At 36.4% G+C, this 21,473-nt stretch overlaps 5 protein-coding genes across 6 annotated transcripts in view; 1 reads left to right on the top strand and 4 right to left on the bottom strand.

Moving 5' to 3' along the window:
* Positions 1 to 19,817, bottom strand: part of LOC125801376 (zinc finger protein 239-like) — a 311,842-nt gene extending 292,025 nt beyond the window's left edge. The window contains exon 1 of the mRNA XM_049477997.1: positions 19,728 to 19,817. The gene's annotated coding sequence lies outside the window, so the exon portion shown is untranslated. The remainder of the gene's footprint in view (positions 1 to 19,727) is intronic.
* LOC125801290 (zinc finger protein 239-like) overlaps positions 1 to 19,819 on the bottom strand; it is a 311,844-nt gene extending 292,025 nt beyond the window's left edge. Inside the window, exon 1 of the mRNA XM_049477760.1 lies at positions 19,728 to 19,819. The gene's annotated coding sequence lies outside the window, so the exon portion shown is untranslated. The remainder of the gene's footprint in view (positions 1 to 19,727) is intronic.
* LOC125801378 (zinc finger protein 239-like) overlaps positions 1 to 21,473 on the top strand; it is a 337,284-nt gene that overhangs the window by 205,398 nt on the left and 110,413 nt on the right. The gene's annotated exons all lie outside the window — the stretch shown is intronic.
* LOC111196713 (zinc finger protein 271-like) overlaps positions 1 to 21,473 on the bottom strand; it is a 237,921-nt gene that overhangs the window by 212,855 nt on the left and 3,593 nt on the right. The window lies entirely within an intron of this gene.
* Positions 877 to 19,817, bottom strand: LOC125801478 (zinc finger protein 239-like). 2 transcript variants are annotated; one of them, XM_049478256.1, is made up of 3 exons: positions 19,728 to 19,758; positions 17,902 to 17,933; positions 877 to 3,187 (listed from the first exon to the last, which is right to left on the bottom strand). In XM_049478256.1, exon 3 carries the CDS (start codon positions 3,066 to 3,068, stop codon positions 2,298 to 2,300), a length of 771 nt encoding a protein of 256 aa, XP_049334213.1. In that variant the 5' UTR covers positions 3,069 to 3,187; positions 17,902 to 17,933; positions 19,728 to 19,758; the 3' UTR covers positions 877 to 2,297. The 2 variants fall into 2 exon arrangements, with proteins under 2 accessions (XP_049334213.1, XP_049334212.1); XM_049478255.1 differs by lacking the exon at positions 17,902 to 17,933 and having other exon boundaries at positions 19,728 to 19,817.

Below are 21,473 nucleotides of genomic sequence, written 5' to 3'. Positions count from 1 at the left end.
CAAATATCCCTGTAGATTAACTTGCAGATTTTTAATCAGACTGACTGAACCATAGACCAATGAGAAAACCAGTAGAGCAGGGGTGTCAAACTCATTTTAGCCGAGGGCCACATTGGCATATTGGCTGTCCTCTGAGGACCAGATGGAACTTATAAATGTAATAAAATGTAACCAAATGTAATATAAAATGAATGTAATTACTCCTTAATGTTAAATAACTCTCAATATACTATTTATTCAATCAAATATTACAGTTGCATGGAAAAAATGTTTGCTTGTTGCTCTATTAACATAAATCCTTTTAATTTGTCATGTTATGAAATCCAAAAACTCCATCAATCAAGAACCAAACTAGTCAAGTGAATAGAAATGACATAAAATACAAGATACATTAACTTTGATCAAAACGTTTGATACTGAAATAAGGCTTAATAAATATAAAATTAAAAATTGTGAGCTGTTAAGAACATGTGATAGATTTAGCAGTTCCTCATACAACCACTAGTCGGAGCTGCAGCAGCAGCACAAGCCCGCAGTCTTTACTGAGTCAGAGCTACAGCCCAGCCACGGGCTACAGGGCTCAGCTCAGCCAGTCTGGAGCGTTTTTACAGTTTTTAAAATTCTTCTGTGTAGAAAATAAAGATTTTAACCCCACTAACCGGATAATACAGCTCTCTACAGTTCATCTTTCAGCCCAAGCAGCTAACAGCAGCAGTTTAGAGCAGCGTCACGGAGTCACTGCTCGGATTACATTATAAACAGGTCAGTTAGCGCGCTGCTAACCTCAGGATGTTTATAACTACGGAGTTTAGAACACACCATGGCTGCAAGGTTAGACTGTTGAAGGCTACTGGAGACTATTAAAGGCTATTGGAGGTTATTGAAAGGGTTATTGGGGACAGAAATCAGTAAAGGCTGGTTAGATAAGTGATTCACGTGCTCCTCCTTTGCTGAGGTGAAACTGTGACTAGCGCTGTCACAGTGATGTTTATTAACGTCATTAAAACAGATTTTGTCAGCTATTGTCTTATAAATATTTACACAGAACTTATATCTCTCCTAACAAGCGTTTATTTTGGTCAGTAACACTCTTCGTAACACAAAAGTCATACCTGTCTTTCGCCTTGAAGCACAGCCGTCCGTCTGCATCAGCTTCTCTTTTTCTGGACATTATGGGATAAACGTTTGTATGTCTCAATTCCACCCGCGAAGTTACACCTTCCCTCCGGCAGGGTTTCCACATCAATGACTACACTGCCGTGTAGTGGCAGTAAGCCGTAACTTCGCGGGTAATACAATCAAGCATTGTGGGAAATGTAGTTTTTGGTCAAAGAACGCTTCTGACCTATTTATTATAGACACTAAGATCTTACAAGCTCTCGCTTGGATGTGGCCACATTTGGCCCGCGGGCCTTGTGTTTGACACATGTGCAGTAGAGGGAATCAAGGATCCTGCAGTCTTACTGCTGCATAGCCTGCTGAGTGTTGCTTTCAGTATGGAAACTACAGCTAGACCGTTTTTTTTTTTTTTTTTAAACTCTGAAAAGGATTTTGTTGGCCTTTTGTTGCAAGCTAAGAATATTCTCTACTCCTAAGAATACTCTACTCCTTTAAACTACGACATCTAAATTTTAAAAGACTAAGTAATGCTAATCTAACATCTGGAGCAAACACTGGCAGTGCCCTCGCTCCAACTACAAACGTGGAGTGGAGGAAAAAATAAAGAAAGTTTTTATATGTAAACAATTGAGAATGTGTTAAGGCTGTAAATGACATAAGTTGACCAAATGATCATTTCCTACTTATGGCAAAGCATATTCAATTTTTAAACCTAAAAATGTCCCAGAATGATAAAATCCTCACTTTTGTTTATTATTAGTTCTAAAGCTAATGCTGAGATTTAATATACGATTTTACTCTGAGCTAGCATCATCGCTTTACTATTTATTCAGCATATCACTGAAAAAATTGTAAAAATGTATGTTCCTAGTTTATGCTGTTAGTGGTACCATTTATGATTCTGTGTGTAAAAACTTCTTGAAACACAACACTAAGTGTTGAAGAGCTCTGCAGGCATTAACTAATGTAGGTATACAAACATACATAAAAACACAGCATGAAATTCAGTTAACATCATCTCTGGATAAGATTCATTTTTCTGAACCTGTAAAAAGCCATTTTTAAATGAAGTTCTTGTAACAGAGTGAAGATTTTGTGCATGATGAGGTGTTTTTGGCTGTCTGAAAGATTTAAGGTTTGCATTTTTTATGGCAGAGGAACAGATTTGGGATACTTTTCTATCTTTTGTGAATGCACTGATGTAATATAAGTTCACTCTGTAAAGTAAAACTCTTCCCACAGTCTGAACAGTGATACGGTTTCTCTCCTGTGTGAATGCGCTGGTGCAGTTTGAGATTACTCTGTTGAGTAAAACTCTTCCCACAGTCGAAACAGTAATACGGTTTCTCTCCTGTGTGAATGCGCTGATGCAGTTTGAGATTACTCTGTTTAGTAAAACTCTTTCCACAGTCTGAACAGTGATACGGTTTCTCTCCTGTGTGAATGCGCTGGTGCAGTTCGAGAGTACTCTGTTTAGTAAAACTCTTCCCACAGTCGAAACAGTAATACGGTTTCTCTCCTGTGTGAATGCGCTGGTGTATTTTGAGATTACTCTGTTCAGTAAAACTCTTCCCACAATCGGAGCAGTGATACGGTTTCTCTCCTGTGTGAATGCGCTGGTGTTTTTTGAGATCACTCTGTTCAGTAAAACTCTTCCCACAATCGGAGCAGTGATACGGTTTCTCTCCTGTGTGAATGCGCTGGTGTTTTTTGAGATTACTCTGTTGATTAAAACTCTTTCCACAGTCTGAGCAGTAATACGGTTTCTCTCCTGTGTGAATGCGCTGGTGTTTTTTGAGATTACTCTGTTGATTAAAACTCTTCCCACAGTCTGAGCAGTGATACGGTTTCTCTCCTGTGTGAATGCGCTGGTGTTTTTTGAGATCACTCTGTTTAGTAAAACTCTTGACAGAGTGCTGATGTTTCTCCATGTCGGGACTTGGCTCCATCTGTCTGTGAAATGTAGCAAACAATTTCTGCGTTTTCAGGAGATTCTTCTGGATGGCTTGTGCTTCACCTCTTTCAGCAGTTTAACACTGCTCTTTATTAAATATCCTGGTTGTTTATTCTGGAAAAACAAAGAAAAAAAAATTGTGTATTAAAATAAAAGCAGGTCAATTAACCAAAAAGAATTACCTACATTAGTTACACTATATGGAGAAAAATACTGGGACACCTTCATACTACAATAAAGGCTTCAGTACTTTTATCCCATTATAAATTCACAGACATTTTAATATGTAGTTGTATCTTGACTGTCAGCAGGCTGCAGCTGCAAAATGTATGTAGCAGAAACACTGCTGCTGTCCAGCACTGAATACAGTGTTATACTACTACTTTAGTATCACACTTTACACTATAATCCATACTACTAAAACTTGAAGCTCGGCTGCGCTCCGGTCCACACCTAGAACCTCCCGCTATGAAGCCGAGCGGAGCGCAGTGCGGCCGAACCGAGTTCCTCGATTAGGCTCGGCCCTGATGCAGAATTTTAGATTTTAGATGCAGAATGAGCACACCTGATGCTTCCACAAGTGATTAAACAGGAGAGATAGTTGAGGGAGGCAGGTCTAATTCAGTGGTTCGGCTTTCAAAGGTCTGATAAACTTCAGCTTGCTCCCAATTGTGCCGGAAAGTGGAGTTGACTAGCAACGGTAATGCATCTAATCTGTTCCACCACCTCAAGCAGTTTCACTACACACAATATCTTCCTTATTCTGGCTGAAGCACTTATGTAGTTTATGTTGTATCTAAGTTATTTATAGTTGATATAGGTTTGTTTATTTGACGGTGATATCGTGTTCCTTTTATATAAATGAAGGCTTTCTGCATTCTTTATCCTGGATGAGGCACTTTTGTTTTGACCTGTTAAATATGTTTATAAAAGGATAAGAAGCTCTGCCTCTGTTGTAATGTAAAGTTATTTATATTGGTAAAATGTAAATAGGTTATTGGTTTGTGTTTGACAGAGATGTCATGTTTTTATATTGCTACATGTAAATAAAGGTGAGCATTAATTCATTCTGACCATTTTTTTATTTCTAAAGTATTATACAGTTTTTTATGAGAGGAGGCTTTAAAGACAGTAATAGGTACAGATTTCCATTGCAGGGATTCCTAACAGTTTTTCTGAGGCCTTCCAAATATTTATATCGATATCGAAATTATATTGTATCGACCGAAATTAAGGAATGTATCGTGATATAAATTTTGGCCATATCGTCCAGCACTAGCTGTAAATATGTCATACTGCTCTAACAAAGTGTATCTCATTTTATCTTATAAATATCTTTGTAATTTTCTGACTTGCAGTATATCTCTACCCCTCACCTTTTATAATCAAATATTTAGTTTTTCAATACAATAATTTCAGTGACCGGAAGCAGAAAAAGCCTGTATTAAATGTATATGCTTGATGAAGAGTCTCGACCTACCCCTTCCTGTTTTTATGTTCTAGAAATTAGATAATATTACTTTTTTTATTCAGGTGTAGGACCATTTATGGGATAATTTATCTGCATACAATCACAGCTCCAGAAATGACATTAATCTGTTTTAATAAGGCAGTATGCCATAAAATATCGTAAGAAATAATGTTGCCAATATTTTTGAACATCATGAACTATATTACCCTGAAATATGGAGCCATATCACCCACCCCTAATTATCACATTCAGGGTAGTACTTTCTTGCTGTTTTAAGCAAAAGAAAAATTCACACTGTTTTCATTTCCTATTATATATCTTCTAGAGACATTTTATATATGTATATGTCCAGTATAATTTATTTTACTTTAATCCTGCATATATGGAGTGCATTATTACCCAGCAAAAAGCTACACATCGGCCCTTCGTGGGCTAAGTGCGGGCACTGTGGGCAGGGGCTAGCCCATTAAAATTCCAAACAGGCCCAACATGGGTTTTCTGTGGGCAGCCTGTTCATTGGCTGGCCCACTCAAATCCTATAAAAGGCCGCTGTGGGCTAGCCTAAACTGGCCCAGTGCATTAATGCCCCTGTAGGCCCAGTGTGGGAATTATTTGGACAGCCAACACTTTGATGCGCCCACACAAATCCCAGGCAGGCCCACTGTGGGTCAGCCCACATTCAGCCTGCACCATTTCACACCCTGAAGGGCAAGTGTGGGATATATGTGGGCAAAGCACAGTTTAGCATGCCCACACAATTCCCATGCAGAGCCAGTGTGGGTCAGCCCTAATTCAGCCTGCACCATTTACATACTGTAGGCATTGTGGGTTATATGTGGGCAGCACGCACACATATGTGAGCATGCCCACACAAATCCTATGCTAGGTTACTCTGGGTCAGCCCAAATTTACCATACAATATTTTACAATCTGAAAGTTTGTGTCATAACAAGTTCATATGAAGGGTATCTGAATATTTTTTATTGTTTTTGTCTGTGAGAGCTAGGTAGATTAGCTAGCTTAGTGGATAGGAGCAACACTGTGTGAAATGTAGTATCAGCTCTGAAAGATTTTCTAAACCAAAAGTGGAGAAAAATCAAGGTACCACAGCAGAGTTGTGCAGAGACCTTTGGAGGGACACACACACACACACATAGTAACATCTCATATTTTTCAAGACATATACTGTATAGCTATACATTTTTATTTATAAAAATATTTTTATTTAATATTTTGGATAGCTACGAATTTGCTCCATGGTGCTGATTCATAATCTCACCTTTATTATTGGTAGTGCTGATAATAAATAAATAAAAATATTAAATTATAAATGTTTTTGTGCTTGACTATACACTTTGTGTAAGCCAGCAAGGTTATAAAAGTTACATATTTTTTTATTTTTGCATGTGATATTTAATTGAGAGGATCATGTAACCAACGAATCCACCCCCCTCCCCCCCCCCCCCCCTCCCTGCACGTGCCTTTACCACAGAGCAACGATCAAGCTTAAAGGCAAAGTCAGTGAGTGACTTTGGTCTGTCAAAGTGACTGAAAGGTAAGTTATAATTTCTGTTCTACTATACGCTTTTCTATTTTTTGCTAAGATATGCTAATGTGGTGCTAATGCAGTTACCACTCTCAGGTTATTGTAGCATTATAAGGGTAGCTATGTTGAAGTTAGCATTGTGCTAAAAAAAGTTAGCATTGTCCTAAGTTAGAATGAGAATTTACCTCACATTTAAATAACACGAGGGGCTCCCAAGTTGGCAGCTTATCTCGGCTCTTGGAGAAAGACTGCTGTTAAGTAAGTTAACTTTATATCCAAGTATGTCAACAATAACCAGCTAAGGGAACAATGGCTTGCTAAGGGAAATATTAAGGGAAATGGAAAATGGAAAGATATCCACTTAAGCTAAGGGAAAGCTAGCCAGTTAAGCTAAGGGAAAGATAGCCAGTTAAGCTAAGGGAAAGATAGCCAGTTAAGCTAATGGAAAGATAGCCAGTTAAGCTAAGGGAAAGATATCCAGTTAAGCTAAGGGAAAGATAGCCAGTTAAGCTAATGGAAAGATAGCCAGTTAAGCTAAGGGAAAGATATCCACTTAAGCTAAGGGAAAGATAGCCAGTTAAGCTAAGGGAAAGATATCCAGTTAAGCTAAGGGAAAGATAGCCACTTAAGCTAAGGGAAAGATAGCCAGTTAAGCTAAGGGAAAGCTAGCCAGTTAAGCTAAGGGAAAGATAGCCAGTTAAGCTAAGGGAAAGCTAGCCAGTTAAGCTAAGGGAAAGCTAGCCAGTTAAGCTAAGGGAAAGCTAGCCAGCTAAGCTAACGGAAATATAGCCAGTTAAGCTAATGGAAAGCTAGCCAGTTAAGCTAAGGGAAAGATAGCCAGTTAAGCTAATGGAAAGCTAGCCAGTTAAGCTAAGGGAAAGATATTCAGTTAAGCTAATGCAAAGATAGCCAGTTAAGCTAAGGGAAAGATATCATTTTAAAAAGTTTTGGTATTTTTGTGAACTTGATATCCTGATATCGGCCACCTCACATGTTTATAGAATGTAACTACCAGTCACACACAGTGACAGTAAAGGCTATTTATGTTTCACCATGAATAGCCTGAAGAAATTCAAATTCAAATAACTATCACTATATAAGAATCACTGTAATCAAATACAGTCTGCAAATTTCTCTAAAATTAAGCATTGTACATGAAAAGACACTAACAGATGTAGTATTTACCTGACTGCATTCTCATATCTCTATATTATCATTTTAAGAGGGCGTGAGAAGATCAATCATGCCACCACCAAAGGATGCAGAGATCGAGCAGGTTGCAAAGGTTTGGCTTTGGAATGCACGGGACCGTTCAGGTGGACGGAAGCATCGTCTCATGCAGTCTCTTCAAAAAAATAGTTAATTTATGATCTATGCTATATTAATGCATAAACAATATTCATTTTTGATATTATGATTAACTATATCTGTTCTATTTATGTAAAGTACATCTATTTTCTCCTTCATTATTATTGCTGTGAGATAAAAACCTTAATGCAAAAACTAATGTTATATTCAATTAGAATTTTTTTTTACTGGTTTGATTGGGATTACATTTTGGTTCCAAGTCTACAAGCAAGAGGAATAAAATTAATAATAGAGATCAGGGGTGGGTTTCCTGAAAGCTTCGTTACGCTAAGAACTTCGTTAACTCGTACATAAGATTGATCGTTAATTAAAGAGTGTTTCCCAAACCCGTGCGTAACTAAAGTACTACGTAAACTCGCTCGCAGATTAACGAGTGCCCTCACCCAGTCGTTATTCTTAAGAGCTTCTTTAGGGGATCTCTACTTGCAGTTCAGCACCTTAAACACCAGGGACCGCCAATTTTGAGGTAGAAAAATTATAATTTCCCTGGTTGAAGCAATTATATTATGTTACTATTAATTATAATCAATTAATATATATATATATATATATATTAATATAATATATATTAATATATATAATATATATATATTATATTATATCATATATTATATTATATTATAATGCCAACTTTCTCTGTGTAGTCTAACTGGGCATACTGGAATTGACCAATCAAACCCATAAATTATTAAAAATCCAGATTCCTGCAGATGATGCTCACGGTCTAAGCAAAGCTGCAAAGTCACCAAGTCCGTGGATTCTGTAATCAGGCTGTTATGTGGCATACACACACTTATATACACTTCCCACCAGCCCGGGAATTACAGCACAATACAATATATTTCCATGCTATTGGGAAAATTCCTGGTACTGTAGGTCCGGTGCAGGGGACGCCTGCAGTGTCTTTACTCACACCTACACGTATTGTGAAGGGTATCGGTGAATGTGCAGGTAATATTTAATATTATTCTTTATTTAGGTGCTTCTAATCAACATTAGCTGCGGTCCAATCTGAAGGGAGCTGCCCAACTAGGCAGCATTTTCAGGCAGCATAGGCGCGCTCCCGAGAAAAGGACTGTCCCATTCGGAAGGTAGCATGTGCTGCCTACCTGGGCAGCTGCCTTATTTTACCCCGATTCTGAAGGCAGTGTGAGATGTATCCTTCACGGCGAAGGCAATCAGATGATGCATTTCACCAGATCAGAGTTCCAGCGCTCAGATTTAAAAACATGGCGGACGGAGCCGGCACTGCCACGGAGTTTCTGTACAAATGTAAGTAATTCCCTCCTGTATTTCCACTCACCGCTGCGTGGGTTTATCAAACAAGCATATTTTAGACTGTTTTAAGCTGTTTTCCATCGTTGTTTTCGCCTGTACTTCATTTAATGTAAGACCTGACCGGCGGAAGCTACCGTTAGCTTATCGCGCTAATTTACCGGGTAAGCTAACACGCATCTAGCCGACTTACAGAGTACCAAACGCGGCTGCAGCGCTGAGGAAACCCCCGCTAGGAAACAAAGATACCCTGGCCGTCCAGTATAAAAAGTTTTAACTGTTTTAAGTCACTGTTACGTATAACTAAGTGATTTACTGTGTAAATAGTGTAAACGTGTAGAATAACCTGTAATTCAGTGATTTAATGTGTAAATAGTTTAATTGTTAGAGGGAATAACTAGATTTACCTGTAACTGAGTGATTAACTGTGTAAATGGTGTAATTATGAGCGTGTTCTCCATAAACCGCTGTTACTAATTCAGATTTATTTTTTCCACAGGGATGAACGTATGCTGACTCCAGAGCGTGTCCCGAACGCGCTGCCCTATAAGATCCCTTATGGGTGAAAATGCTGCCGAACGAGGGAGCTGCCTTTGAAGGCAATGACTACCTAGGCAGCTCCCTTCAGATTGGACCGCAGCTATTGTGTCCGTTCATCTGGGCAAACTCTGGGGTGTGTCAGCTCACAAATATATAAACACCAGTCAAAAGTTGACGCGTCTCTTTTTTTTTTTTTTTTTTTTTTACATTGTCGATTAATATTAAAACTATGAAAACAATTAATTGACGCATATGGTATTATCTAGTTAACAAAGAGGTGCATGGCCTTCAAAATCCCCTGACCTAAACCCAACTGAGATGGTGATTTAGGATGAGCTGGAGCTTTACAGTGTGTGTGTGTGTGTGTGTGTGTGTATATATATATATATATATATATATATATATATATATATATATATATATATATATATATATATATTTACACTGCTCAAAAAAATAAAGGGAACACTCAAATAACACAATAAGACTCCAAGTAAATCAAACTTCTGTGAAATTAAATTGTCCACTTAGGAAGCAACACTGATTGACAATCAATTTCACCTGCTGTTGTGCAAATAGAATAGACAACAGGTGGAAATTATTGGCAATAAGCAAGACACACTCAATAAAGGAGTGGTTCTGCAGGTGGGGACCACAGACCACTTCTCAGAACCTATGCTGTCTGGCTGATGTTTTGGTCAGTTTTGAATGTTGGTGGTGCTTTCACACTCGTGGTAGCATGAGACGGACTCGTCCGTTCCCCAGACCTGAATCCGATTGAGCACATCTGGGACATCATGTCTCGCTCCATCCACCAACGTCACGTTGCACCACAGACTGTCCAGGAGTTGGCGGATGCTTTAGTCCAGGTCTGGGAGGAGATCCCTCAGGAGACCATCTGCCACCTCATCAGGAGCATGCCCAGGCGTTGTAGGGAGGTCATACAGGCACGTGGAGGCCACACACACTACTGAGCCTCATTTTGACTTGTTTTAAGGACATTACATTAAAGTTGGATCAGCCTGTAGTGTGTTTTTTCACTTTAATTTTGTGTGTGGCTCCAAATCCAGGCCTCCATTGGTTAATACATTTCATTTCCATTGATGATTTTTGTGTGATTTTGTTGTCAGCACATTCAACTTTGTACAGAACAGAGTATTCAATGAGAATATTTCATTCATTTAGATCTAGGATGTGTTATTTGAGTGTTCCCTTTATTTTTTTGAGCAGTGTATATATATATTTACTAGGGCTGGACCCGAATATTCGGGTATTCGGATATTCGTTCGTTGAGTAGGTATTCGGTTTTTAATTTTGGTATTCGGATATTCGTTTTTTTTCTCCTTTCCAGAGTTCCACCTCACTCTAACCACTTCTGTTCTCGCGGGTCCCGTCAGAATATCTTGCGCGCGGGACAGAACTGAACTGTTATTGGCTGGAGCGGGAGTTTAATCCAGACGATGCGGGAGCAAATTAATAAATAGTTAAGAAAACTGTAATAATTGTAAAAAAAAAAACCTAAAGAAAACTCTCAACGCGCAGGATGGACCGACACACACACGCACACACCGATGGTGTTTGGACTGGGGTAAGGAACGGGACCACACTATTCAGCGCTGCTGTTTTAATAAATATATAAGTAAATTTGAAGCATTAAATGTAGTTTATTTAATTTATATTAGGAACGTGGGGCGGGAGCGGCAGAAATGTGTATGTGGCGGGCGGGCGCGGGATTAAAAGAAGCAATTTTTTTTTGCGGAGCGGTAACGAGACAGAAACGCGGGAGCGTGGAAGAGTGGGTTTAAAAATCAGTCTCGCACAGACCTCTATTATACATGATAAAAAAAAAATGCAGGCTCTTCGAAACTGATTTATATAATAAAACGTAAGGGGTAATGTGGCAACAGTAGGGGCTAAATCGGTTACAAAAGCCTGGCCTACAAAAATGATGTCTGAACGAATTTCCTCTTATCTAATATAATTTAAAATGGTTTAAAAATATAAAATAATTTCTAAGCAAACGAAATATTTAATATTGAGCTTATAGCCCAAGTGCAAAAATACAAAATCAGTAATAAGACTATGCCCTGCACAATCCTTAAACTGAAATAGACCAAGTACAATAACGTCATTAACAATGACTTTCCTCTACTCTAATATAATTTAACATGGTTTAAAAATATAAAATAATTTCTAAACAAACGAAATATTTAATATTGAGCTTATAGCCCAAGTGCAAAAATACAAAATCAGTAATAAGCCCTGCACAATCCTTTATCCGAAATAGACCAAGTACAGTTTACAATGACTGTCCTCTAATATAATTAACAATGTTTAAGAATATAAAATACTTCCTGAACAAACGTTTTTTTTGTTAGTTTTTTTAAGCAAATAGCCTAAGTGTGAAAACACAAACAGCAATTTACTGGGCTGGCTTGCGCAGCGGAGAAACCATGCAGCAGCAGCCTCCTAGCCTGCTTACGCAGCGGATAAGCCGCGGTGTGGGGCAGCAGAAATTCCGGGATGAAAACACAAAGAAATCTGGGCTAAAAACACAGAAAAAATATGGGGTGAAAACACAAAAATCCGGGATAAAAACACCAAAAATCCGGGGTGAATATGTCTCGTCGGTCAGAACAAATTGAACATTTTTCAGTGGATTAAAGGGGCCGTGATTTGCTTTTTTTTTTTTTTTTTACCTCTTTTTAAAAAAACGAATATTCGAATATTCGCTTCGAATCAGTGCCGAATATCCGGAGCTCAAAAAACGCTATTCGGGCCAGCCCTAATATTTACACACCGGAACATACGTATATGTATTATTATGTTATTTTTATACTATTAATAATTATAATAATAATAAATTAATATTATTATCAATATTACTATTAATAATATTTGTACAATATCTATTAATATAATATATTAACTATAATAGTTTTAAAAAAGTAAAAAAAGTTTAATGTTTATTAAACATTTATATATAAACATATGACTTATTTATTTAGTCATATGTATCTGTAGGAGTATTTTATTAATGCCAAAGTACATCCTTTTGTAATTTAAATTTCAAAATATGTATAATATTGATGATTACAACACTTTTTTACTTTTTTAGGGTGTAATACTGAATAAATACTGCATAATAATCGATATTTGTGGATCGATTGAGTGCGCTGTTTCAGGGGAGGAGTCAACAAAGACGTTCTTTAACCTCCTTTGTTAATTTTCACGTTGCGAAGCTCTTTGGGAAACACTCGCAGAACTGGCTCGTTCTTTACTCACGTCATTCGTTAGTTTGTTCGTTATTCGCTAAGGTTGATCGTTTTCGGGAAACCCACCCCAGAGGCTTTGTTCCAGTAGCAATAATAGTATCAGTTTATTATTCATCTACTACATCAGTCTAGTGCATTTAAGTATTTATTCAAGAATATGATTTGCTGTTTTTATTGATGTTTATATATATATATATATATTATTATTATTTATTTATTTATCTTTTTTTTAAGTTGTATAATTCTTTGTTATTTTGTATTATGTTTGATATTTATATCATACCGTTTATTATAAATACTGTTTTTGCAAATGGAGATATTTATGGAGTACATGTTTATCTACATGCTAAAATATAAATTTGGGATTTACTTTACTTAAATATTGTTGTGTGTTGTTTATATTTCATACATGATATTTTGTAATAAATTTATTAATTTACTATACACTTTAAATTGTGTTATTTATATAATTGTTTTACAGCCAGTTGCAAAAAATGTCAAAGTGCCAATAGCACAGCTTTAAATTTTCTTTCTTGAAAAGTGTTCTCTGTTCAATATTGCACAGTTCTAAAAATTTGGGGCCACAATTGGTTTTCCACTGAGGGCATGAGTCAGTGTGTGTGTGTGTGTGTGTGTGTGTGGGTGTGTGTGTGTTAGTGTTAGAGCTCTGCAAATCTCTGTTGGCCCAATGGGCCAATGCTTTGGTGTTGATTTTGCATAGAGGAGTATATCTTCGCTGGCCAAATGTGGGCTGCCTGAAAAGGGCCCACGCCGTGGGGCCAACGCTATACTGATGAGCAAATCTCCATTGGCCCAATGTGGGCTGCCTGAAATGGGCCGACACCATGGTGCTGGTGCCGTCCCGATGAGCAAATCTCCGTTGGCCATAAGTGGGCTGCCCATATGGGGCCGATGGCGTGGGGCCGATACCGCACCGATGTGCAAATCCCCAATGGCCCGATGTGGGCTGCCCATATGTGTGTCCGAAAAATACGGTATTGCCTTTGCCTCTGATATTGGATTGCTTGTGTATTACCTGGACTGTGTTTTCACTACTGCCTCTTGGATTACCTCTGACTCTGGACTATCTCTCGTTTATGGTATGGTTTTGTCTTCATTGCTCTGGTTATTGGTGATTACCCATTTTTCTGTATTGACTACGTCTTACATTTGTTTATTTTATAATAAACACGTTTTTATCAGTATCTGCACTAGGGCTGGCCCGAATAGCGTTTTTTGAGCTCCGGATATTCGGCACTGATTCGAAGCGAATATTCGAATATTCGTTTTTAAAAAAAGAGGTAAAAAAAAAAAAAAAAGCAAATCACGGCCCCTTTAATCCACTGAAAAATGTTCAATTTGCTCTGACCGACGAGACATATTCACCCCGGATTTTTGGTGTTTTTATCCCGGATTTTTGTGTTTTCACCCCATATTTTTTCTGTGTTTTTAGCCCAGATTTCTTTGTGTTTTCATCCCGGAATTTCTGCTGCCCCACACCGCGGCTTATCCGCTGCGTAAGCAGGCTAGGAGGCTGCTGCTGCACGGTTTCTCCGCTGCGCAAGCCAGCCCAGTAAATTGCTGTTTGTGTTTTCACACTTAGGCTATTTGCTTAAAAAAACAAACTAAAAAAAACGTTTGTTCAGGAAGTATTTTATATTCTTAAACATTGTTAATTATATTAGAGGACAGTCATTGTAAACTGTACTTGGTCTATTTCGGTTAAAGGATTGTGCAGGGCATATTACTGATTTTGTATTTTTGCACTTGGGCTATAAGCTCAATATTAAATATTTCGTTTGCTTAGAAATTATTTTATATTTTTAAACCATTTTAAATTATATTAGATAAGAGGAAATTCGTTCAGACATCATTTTTGTAGGCCAGGCTTTTGTAACCGATTTAGCCCCTACTGTTGCCACATTACCCCTTACGTTTTATTATATAAATCAGTTTCGAAGAGCCTTAATTTTTTTTTATCATGTATAATAGAGGTCTGCGCGAGACTGATTTTTAAACCCACTCTTCCACGCTCCCGCGTTTCTGTCTCGTTACCGCTCCGCAAAAAAAATTGCTCCCGCCCCACGTTCCTAATATAAATTAAATAAACTACATTTAATGCTTCAAATTTACTTATATATTTATTAAAACAGCAGCGATGAATAGTGCGGTCCCGTTCCTTACCCCAGTCCAAACACCATCGGTGTGTGCGTGTGTGTGTCGGTCCATCCTGCGCGTTGAGAGTTTTCTTTAGGTTTTTTTTTTTTTTTACAATTATTACAGTTTTCTTAACTATTCATTAATTTGCTCCCGCATCGTCTGGATTAAACTCCCGCTCCAGCCAATAACAGTTCAGTTCTGTCCCGCGCGCAAGATATTCTGACGGGACCCGCGAGAACAGAAGTGGTTAGAGTGAGGTGGAACTCTGGAAAGGAGAAAAAAAACGAATATCCGAATACCAAAATTAAAAACCGAATACCTACTCAACAAACGAATATCCGAATACCCGAATATTCGGGTCCAGCCCTAATCTGCACGTGTCTGCATTCTGTGCTCACCATGACACTGATAAAATGTACCATGCAGAATTTCAGGTCCAGCAAAACCAGGCGCAGACAGCTGTTATTTATAATAATGTGCTGTGTATTTTAAGAAAAAAAAAAAATATTTGTTAGCTTGAGAAATACTACAACTGGTCAAAGACCACCCCCCATAAGATGGGTATAACCCAAATAGCTTTGCTATAATGCTAAACTAATAAAATTTCTAAAATGTCTTCTACACCTGTTAATACTAAATTGACACAGTTTATAAATCAACTGCTCCAGAACAAAGACAATTATTAATAATTATCAATTGTTATTAATTACAAATTATTTTCTGGTTGATGTTTGTATTTTGTTTGTAATTTATCTCCCAGTCTATCTAGATTACAGAAATGTGAAATGTGAAGTAGTTTACAGACTTGGTATATGTAACAATAAATAAAAACACCACAGGCTTATACATTAAACAGATTTTTTTCTAATTATAATTAGTTTAAACATCTATCAGTCTATCTAGAATTCAGAAAACGGAAGTTAAGCTTGATCAGCGATCTCACAGCGCCGATTTTTTGTTTTTGTTTTTAGCAACATACAAAACACAACAATATACAATAGTACAAACTCTTGTAGAGGATCACAGCTACAATTTAGAAGCTAGGGGGAGCATACACAAACATACAGACTAGAGGAGCAACGTAATAAAATGATAATCTTAGACAAAAGCTTACTAGAGATCTGGTGTGAGATGATACTAGCAGTTTTCCATTTTCTTAATTTACTTAATGAAGAATAATATGAATTCATGAAACTGGGGAAAGAGGGCTTATTTCCCTTTCAGTTACTGCAGTGAATGTGGTATTTTGCTAAAAGTAAAATTATATTTATGGCATCAGAGAAAGCTGAACTTAAGTTTTTCATATAAAACAAAATGTCCTCCACCTCAAAAGAAGGAATATTAAGTTTGATATTAATCCAATTTCTGATGTCCATCCAAAAAGTGTGTGAATATTGACATGAAAAAAACAAATGCTCCAGAGATTCATTTACTGACTTACAAAAAGTACATAATTCAACATCAAATTTGAATATTTTTTCAAGAAACAGGGCTACAGGATAAATCATATTTATAATTTTGAAATGAGTCTCCTTCACTTTAGGAGATATGGGCCAGTTTACAAATTTGGAATAATCAAAAGTCATATTTATATTCTTATTATTAGGAAGTTTCTTGAAAGAAGCTCCATTATATTCATAGTAAATCTTCTGTTTCAAATCATCATTGATAGTCTTATTATTACACTTGGAGTCAACTAAATTACAGTCGTTCACTTTTAATGTGGGCATCGAAACAGTCACCTTTGAATATAAAATGACTTGTTTGATTAACTGAATCAATGCTAAAGGAATCGCTTTGCACACCTTCTTAACATCTTTAAAACTCCAAAGATTATATTGACGTATATTTGAGCATACATATTTGCAAGCAGGGTTATTTACCATTAAGCAGGGTTATTCACTATTATTCTATATATTTTCCACACAGAATGGCCTCTGGACCACAGGGAACAGATGGAGTTAGGCTCTAACTTAAACACATTAGAAAGGGGAACACTTCTTTCCCCTCCCATACATTGAGTCAGACTAACTTATGTATGTGCGCTATAGGAGCGTACGTTAAGTGTTTCCAGATGTGAGGTGTTTTCAAACATAAAAGGCTGGACTTCAGCAATTCAAGCCAGAGAGCTACAGATCAGATTTGAGAAAACAACTCTCTCCAAGCAAACTTGGGTGCTTGTTGATGATGCTGTTCTTCGTACTAATTATTATTTTTTCTGTAATAGATTTTCTTATATACAAAGAACAGTATCAGCGAAAACTTATTTCATGCATCTACATGACATCACAGCTCAAGATTCTACAGCTTGCTAATTTAACAGAAAACTCCATATTGTACTGTATTAATACACAGAATAAAACATGTTAGCAAATTAAAGTATCTTTGTCCATGCTGTTTAATAAAAACTGTTAAAACACTGTAATAATAATTATACTTAATAATAATACTTAATAATAATTATACTTAATAATATTTAGTAACAATAATACTTAATAATTCATAATAATAATAATCAGATTATTATTAAAATTATTATTATTATTATAATACAATGCAATAAATACGTGAATGTGACAATAAGAATAAGAAGTCACTTCACACTTTGACATTGTTTAAAAAAAATACACAACTAAACAACCAGCATTGTCAGGTCCTCGCCCTGTTTTGTCTGTTCTTGTGCCTGTTGTGTTGTTCCCACGTGACCCCTGCTTCTCTGTGTCCCCTGTCTCAGTAATTTTCCACCACAAGTCTCATTTGTAGCTCCGCCCCTATCCCAGGTGTTTCCAATTCTTGTGTGTTTCAAGTCACTATAAATATCCCTCCTCTGTCACTTGTCCCTGGGCGGTCTTTGCACTAACCTCTGTTGTTTTGTCTCTCTGTGTTTCTCCGCGTTTCATAGCCCTAGTCCTTGCTCTGTGTTTTTCTCTGTTTATTTCTTGTTTGGTTTTTTCTAGTTTCTTGTTTAGCTCCGTGTTCCCTAGCTCCCTGTATATACCCTGCTTTGTGTTTATTTCTAGTTTAGCTCCTTGTATATATTCCCTGTTTGTTTATCATTATTATTTTCTCTAGTTTGTTTATGTTCTCTAGTCCCCCTCGTTTATTTTGGTTTATTATCTTTGTTACGTGTTTACTTGTTTCTTTGTTTATCTTTGTTATTTATTTAATAAATTATTATTTGTTTTGCCCTTACCTGCACTTGCGTCCGTCTCCTCGTCTACCTGCCTGGGTCACCCACCGTAACAAGCATTATAGATAGATACTTTATTTTATTTATCCCGATGGAATTTTAGGGAATTTATACACTTAAAGAATGGAAAAAACTGAGAAAAAACAGAATAGAAGAAACTAACATTTGGGTTGAGAAATATTTGGCATTATGAAGTAAAAATGAAGTATATCCTGTTAATTACTTATGATCTGAGCCAATAGTTTAAGGAATTTTAATAATAAAGAATATTTAAACATTTGTCATTTAAAAAGTTTAGGCATTTTACAATGTTTGTAACTGTTGTAAGCATGGTTAATTGATGTACATTTATTATAAATATTACTAGTATTTAAAATATTTTGTTAAACATATACAGATATGTCTAGCGACATGATTTAATGTTTAATTAAAGAAGCAATATGGAGAAAATAAATTTCTTTAGCCAATGCCAGCATGTTTAATACTAGGCGAATAGTATAAATATGTAGATTTCAGAGGTTTGACTGTACTAAAACTAGTGTTGCTGGGTAATACAGTTTTGCGCTGGGACTTTATTAATGTATTCTGACTCAGGAGACATAACTCTTTGATAAAATTAACATTATACGAAAAAATATATTTCTTTCAGCCACTGAAAGCATGGCAAAATTTACTTTAGCACATAAGTGTCACATTTCTTTACCAATGCGAACCTAAATCACTGGGAATTGGAAGAACTAAGACTAACTTGGCTGAAGATAAGTTTCTAACTTTAACTCGGAGCATACTAAACGTGGTCAGCTCCGTTTCTAGAACAGGTAATTGAATCAGGCAACACTAAGATTTACCGGAGATAGAACTAACATCGCAATAAAAGTCCCGCCCTTTTATACAAATATCATTTTTGTGTTATAATTATTATAATTATAAATACAGTTATTGTAGCTAACATTTTCACCATTCGACCAAAAAACTAAAATGAAATATAAACCGTATTCAGAATAATGATCCATATATATTTATCCCCAATACTTCTGTTCTGTTCAAAGCATCTACCAAAGCATCTTTATTATATCTGAACTGTTGTGTTAATCCTCCAGCCTGATGCTTCATTTACACTATCTAGCACTGAGTCTTGTGAAGCAGTTTTGTGTTAAATCCACCCTGTTCACTCTGTAACACAAGCACCCGTCCACCTGACCCTCTATTTCTGTATACATATATTACTGTGAGAATTCTGATTCAACATGCCATTATATTAATAAGGCACTCTGTGTATTGAATATTGGAGTAAAATAAATGATATTGGGCAGATACAGTCTGCTTCTGATAGATACAATAAACGAACCAATGATAAATATTTTCAACAGGACAATTTTAAAATCGTATTGTAATTGTTAAGAAGAGCTAGCTGTTATTAAACCATGTAGAAGCCACTGTGGTGCATCTGATTAAAATGCTGGAGATGATGTACTCTGAAAACAGTATTTACTGCAGCAGAGGAGTTGTGGTATATACAGAATAGATGAATGCAATCCGACTGTGTGAGTGTGTGATTCTGAAACAACAGATATAAAAGGGATACCTGAACTACTTGAAACACATCACTGACTACAATTTACAACACTAACACCTAAACAAAGATACACACTCCTATGAGGTGTTATCTGGTAATAATAATAGGCAGATCAGAAACAGCTAGAAGCTATACAGAGCTATACAAAGAGCTGATCAGTTAGCATAGCATGTAACTCCTTGAAAGTACACCTACAACTAGGAAAGTAATAGTTATCTACACTTTATGAATAAACAGCAGTGTAGGTACTTACAGGTATCTGAATGCACACAAGAATCAAATGTCCTCGGTAATCCCACAAAACTTTACTAAGCTGCACACCGTCCACTATCTCCACTGTTCCTCTACAGAAGTCCTCTCTATCTGTGGTATGCAAGCCCCCAACTGAGGCCCCTCAGTCTCAGCATCGCTCTGATTGGCTAAACAAGCGGAAGCATGAGGGTTGCAGGCACTGTGGGTGGGACTCAGTGGAGGAGCTATTTAGCTCCTGAAGTCTTTGGGCCAACTCTTGGCTCTTTGTAACAGTAATTGTAAAATATAAATAAATATAAATAATCTCAGGTGTGTTTGTGCTTCTAATAATGATATAAAACATTATGTTCTAAAGAACAGATTCTTCTATTAAATCTCTGCAGGCCCTATTTACCATAATAAGAACAGAAACATTCACCAAGACTCACTGATTTGTACATTGTAGAGAAAAGAATATATGAATTATAAGAAACAGTGAAGGTGTGAGTAATGTTTAAAAAAAAACAACTAAATTTAAGTTTAAGAACTGTAAATAAACGTTAAATCTGTTAGCTAGTAAACGCTAACAATTAAATAAACTGAGGTAAAATTTGAGGATAATTTACTCTTACTGAGGCAAATTAGCTTAAAACAGATAGTAATTTGTAGAATTGTTAGAATGGTGGCAATTAGTTCCTCCAAACCGTTTAAAAACCTTTCTAGGTCACAGAAAACAGAAAATAAATGCTCTTTCTCCTCAGAAACTTTGGGTACATTCAGTAGCTAGCTTAGCCAACACTAGGAAGCTAGCTAATTCAGCTTTTTCCTAACTTACCAAAAATCAGCCTTTAATTATACTAATTAAATCTGAATTAGTTTAATCTCATAAATTTACCCATAAATTATTCGTGCTTTTCTCAGTTTATTAAACAGTATAAGAAAGAGAGCTAATTCACTGCTAACTCTGTTAGCTGCTAACAGGCTAATGTTGACAGGAATCTGACAGGAGAGAATCTACTGCTGAATCAAAGCCTCATAAAGAGCAGGGGCCTCATTTATAAAGAGTGCGTACGCATAAAAAGAGGGCAGAAATGTGCGTAAGCAACATCTCACGCAAGAATTGTGATTTATAAAGAAATACTTGGCGTGAAAACGAGCGTACATTTAAGCAAGGTTTAAGGCATGCGTATGCCTTCAAAAGTGTGCGGAGAGAGCGGGAATTAGTGGCATCATGTGGTAAAGTAGGGAATTGTTAGTAAATGCGCAAGCTTTTCTTCCTTCCACATATTAGTTACCACATAAATCAAAATTAACAAAGGAAGATTAAGCATTACTTTACTTTATTTTTTACTTTATTACATATTTTTTTCTGCATGTATAGTTAAAATTATTTCTGTATCTTATTCTGTATTATATGTATATGTAGTGTTAATTTTCCACTAACTTGTATATTTCACTTTGTAGTTTATATCAGTTTTATTTGTATTATCTGTTTTATCTCACAGTTGTAAAATCTAAAGGTGCTCTATATATATATATATATATGTATATATATTAGCCGGGGCTACATGAGGAATATGCGAGAGTGGCGTATCCCATACTGAGATACCGAATGAATGCTTGAAAGAGAATACAAATTACATTTAAGAAAAAAAATATGCAAGAAATAAAAAATAAATAAATACCGGCCGTAAAACACTGTTAAACTGCTTTGTTTGTACATTTAGCTAGGCTAACTACCAATAATAATGGTCAGTAAAACAGCAAA

Source organism: Astyanax mexicanus, chromosome 4 (assembly GCF_023375975.1).
Source record: "Astyanax mexicanus isolate ESR-SI-001 chromosome 4, AstMex3_surface, whole genome shotgun sequence".
NCBI classification, from domain to species: Eukaryota; Metazoa; Chordata; class Actinopteri; order Characiformes; family Acestrorhamphidae; genus Astyanax; species Astyanax mexicanus.
This window is presented reverse-complemented; position numbering and strand designations above follow the sequence as displayed.

What these genes read in the sequence shown, in the direction of transcription:
- LOC125801478 (XM_049478255.1), bottom strand. Translation starts at nt 3,068, where the DNA reads ATGGAGCCAAGTCCCGACATGGAGAAACATCAGCACTCTGTCAAGAGT.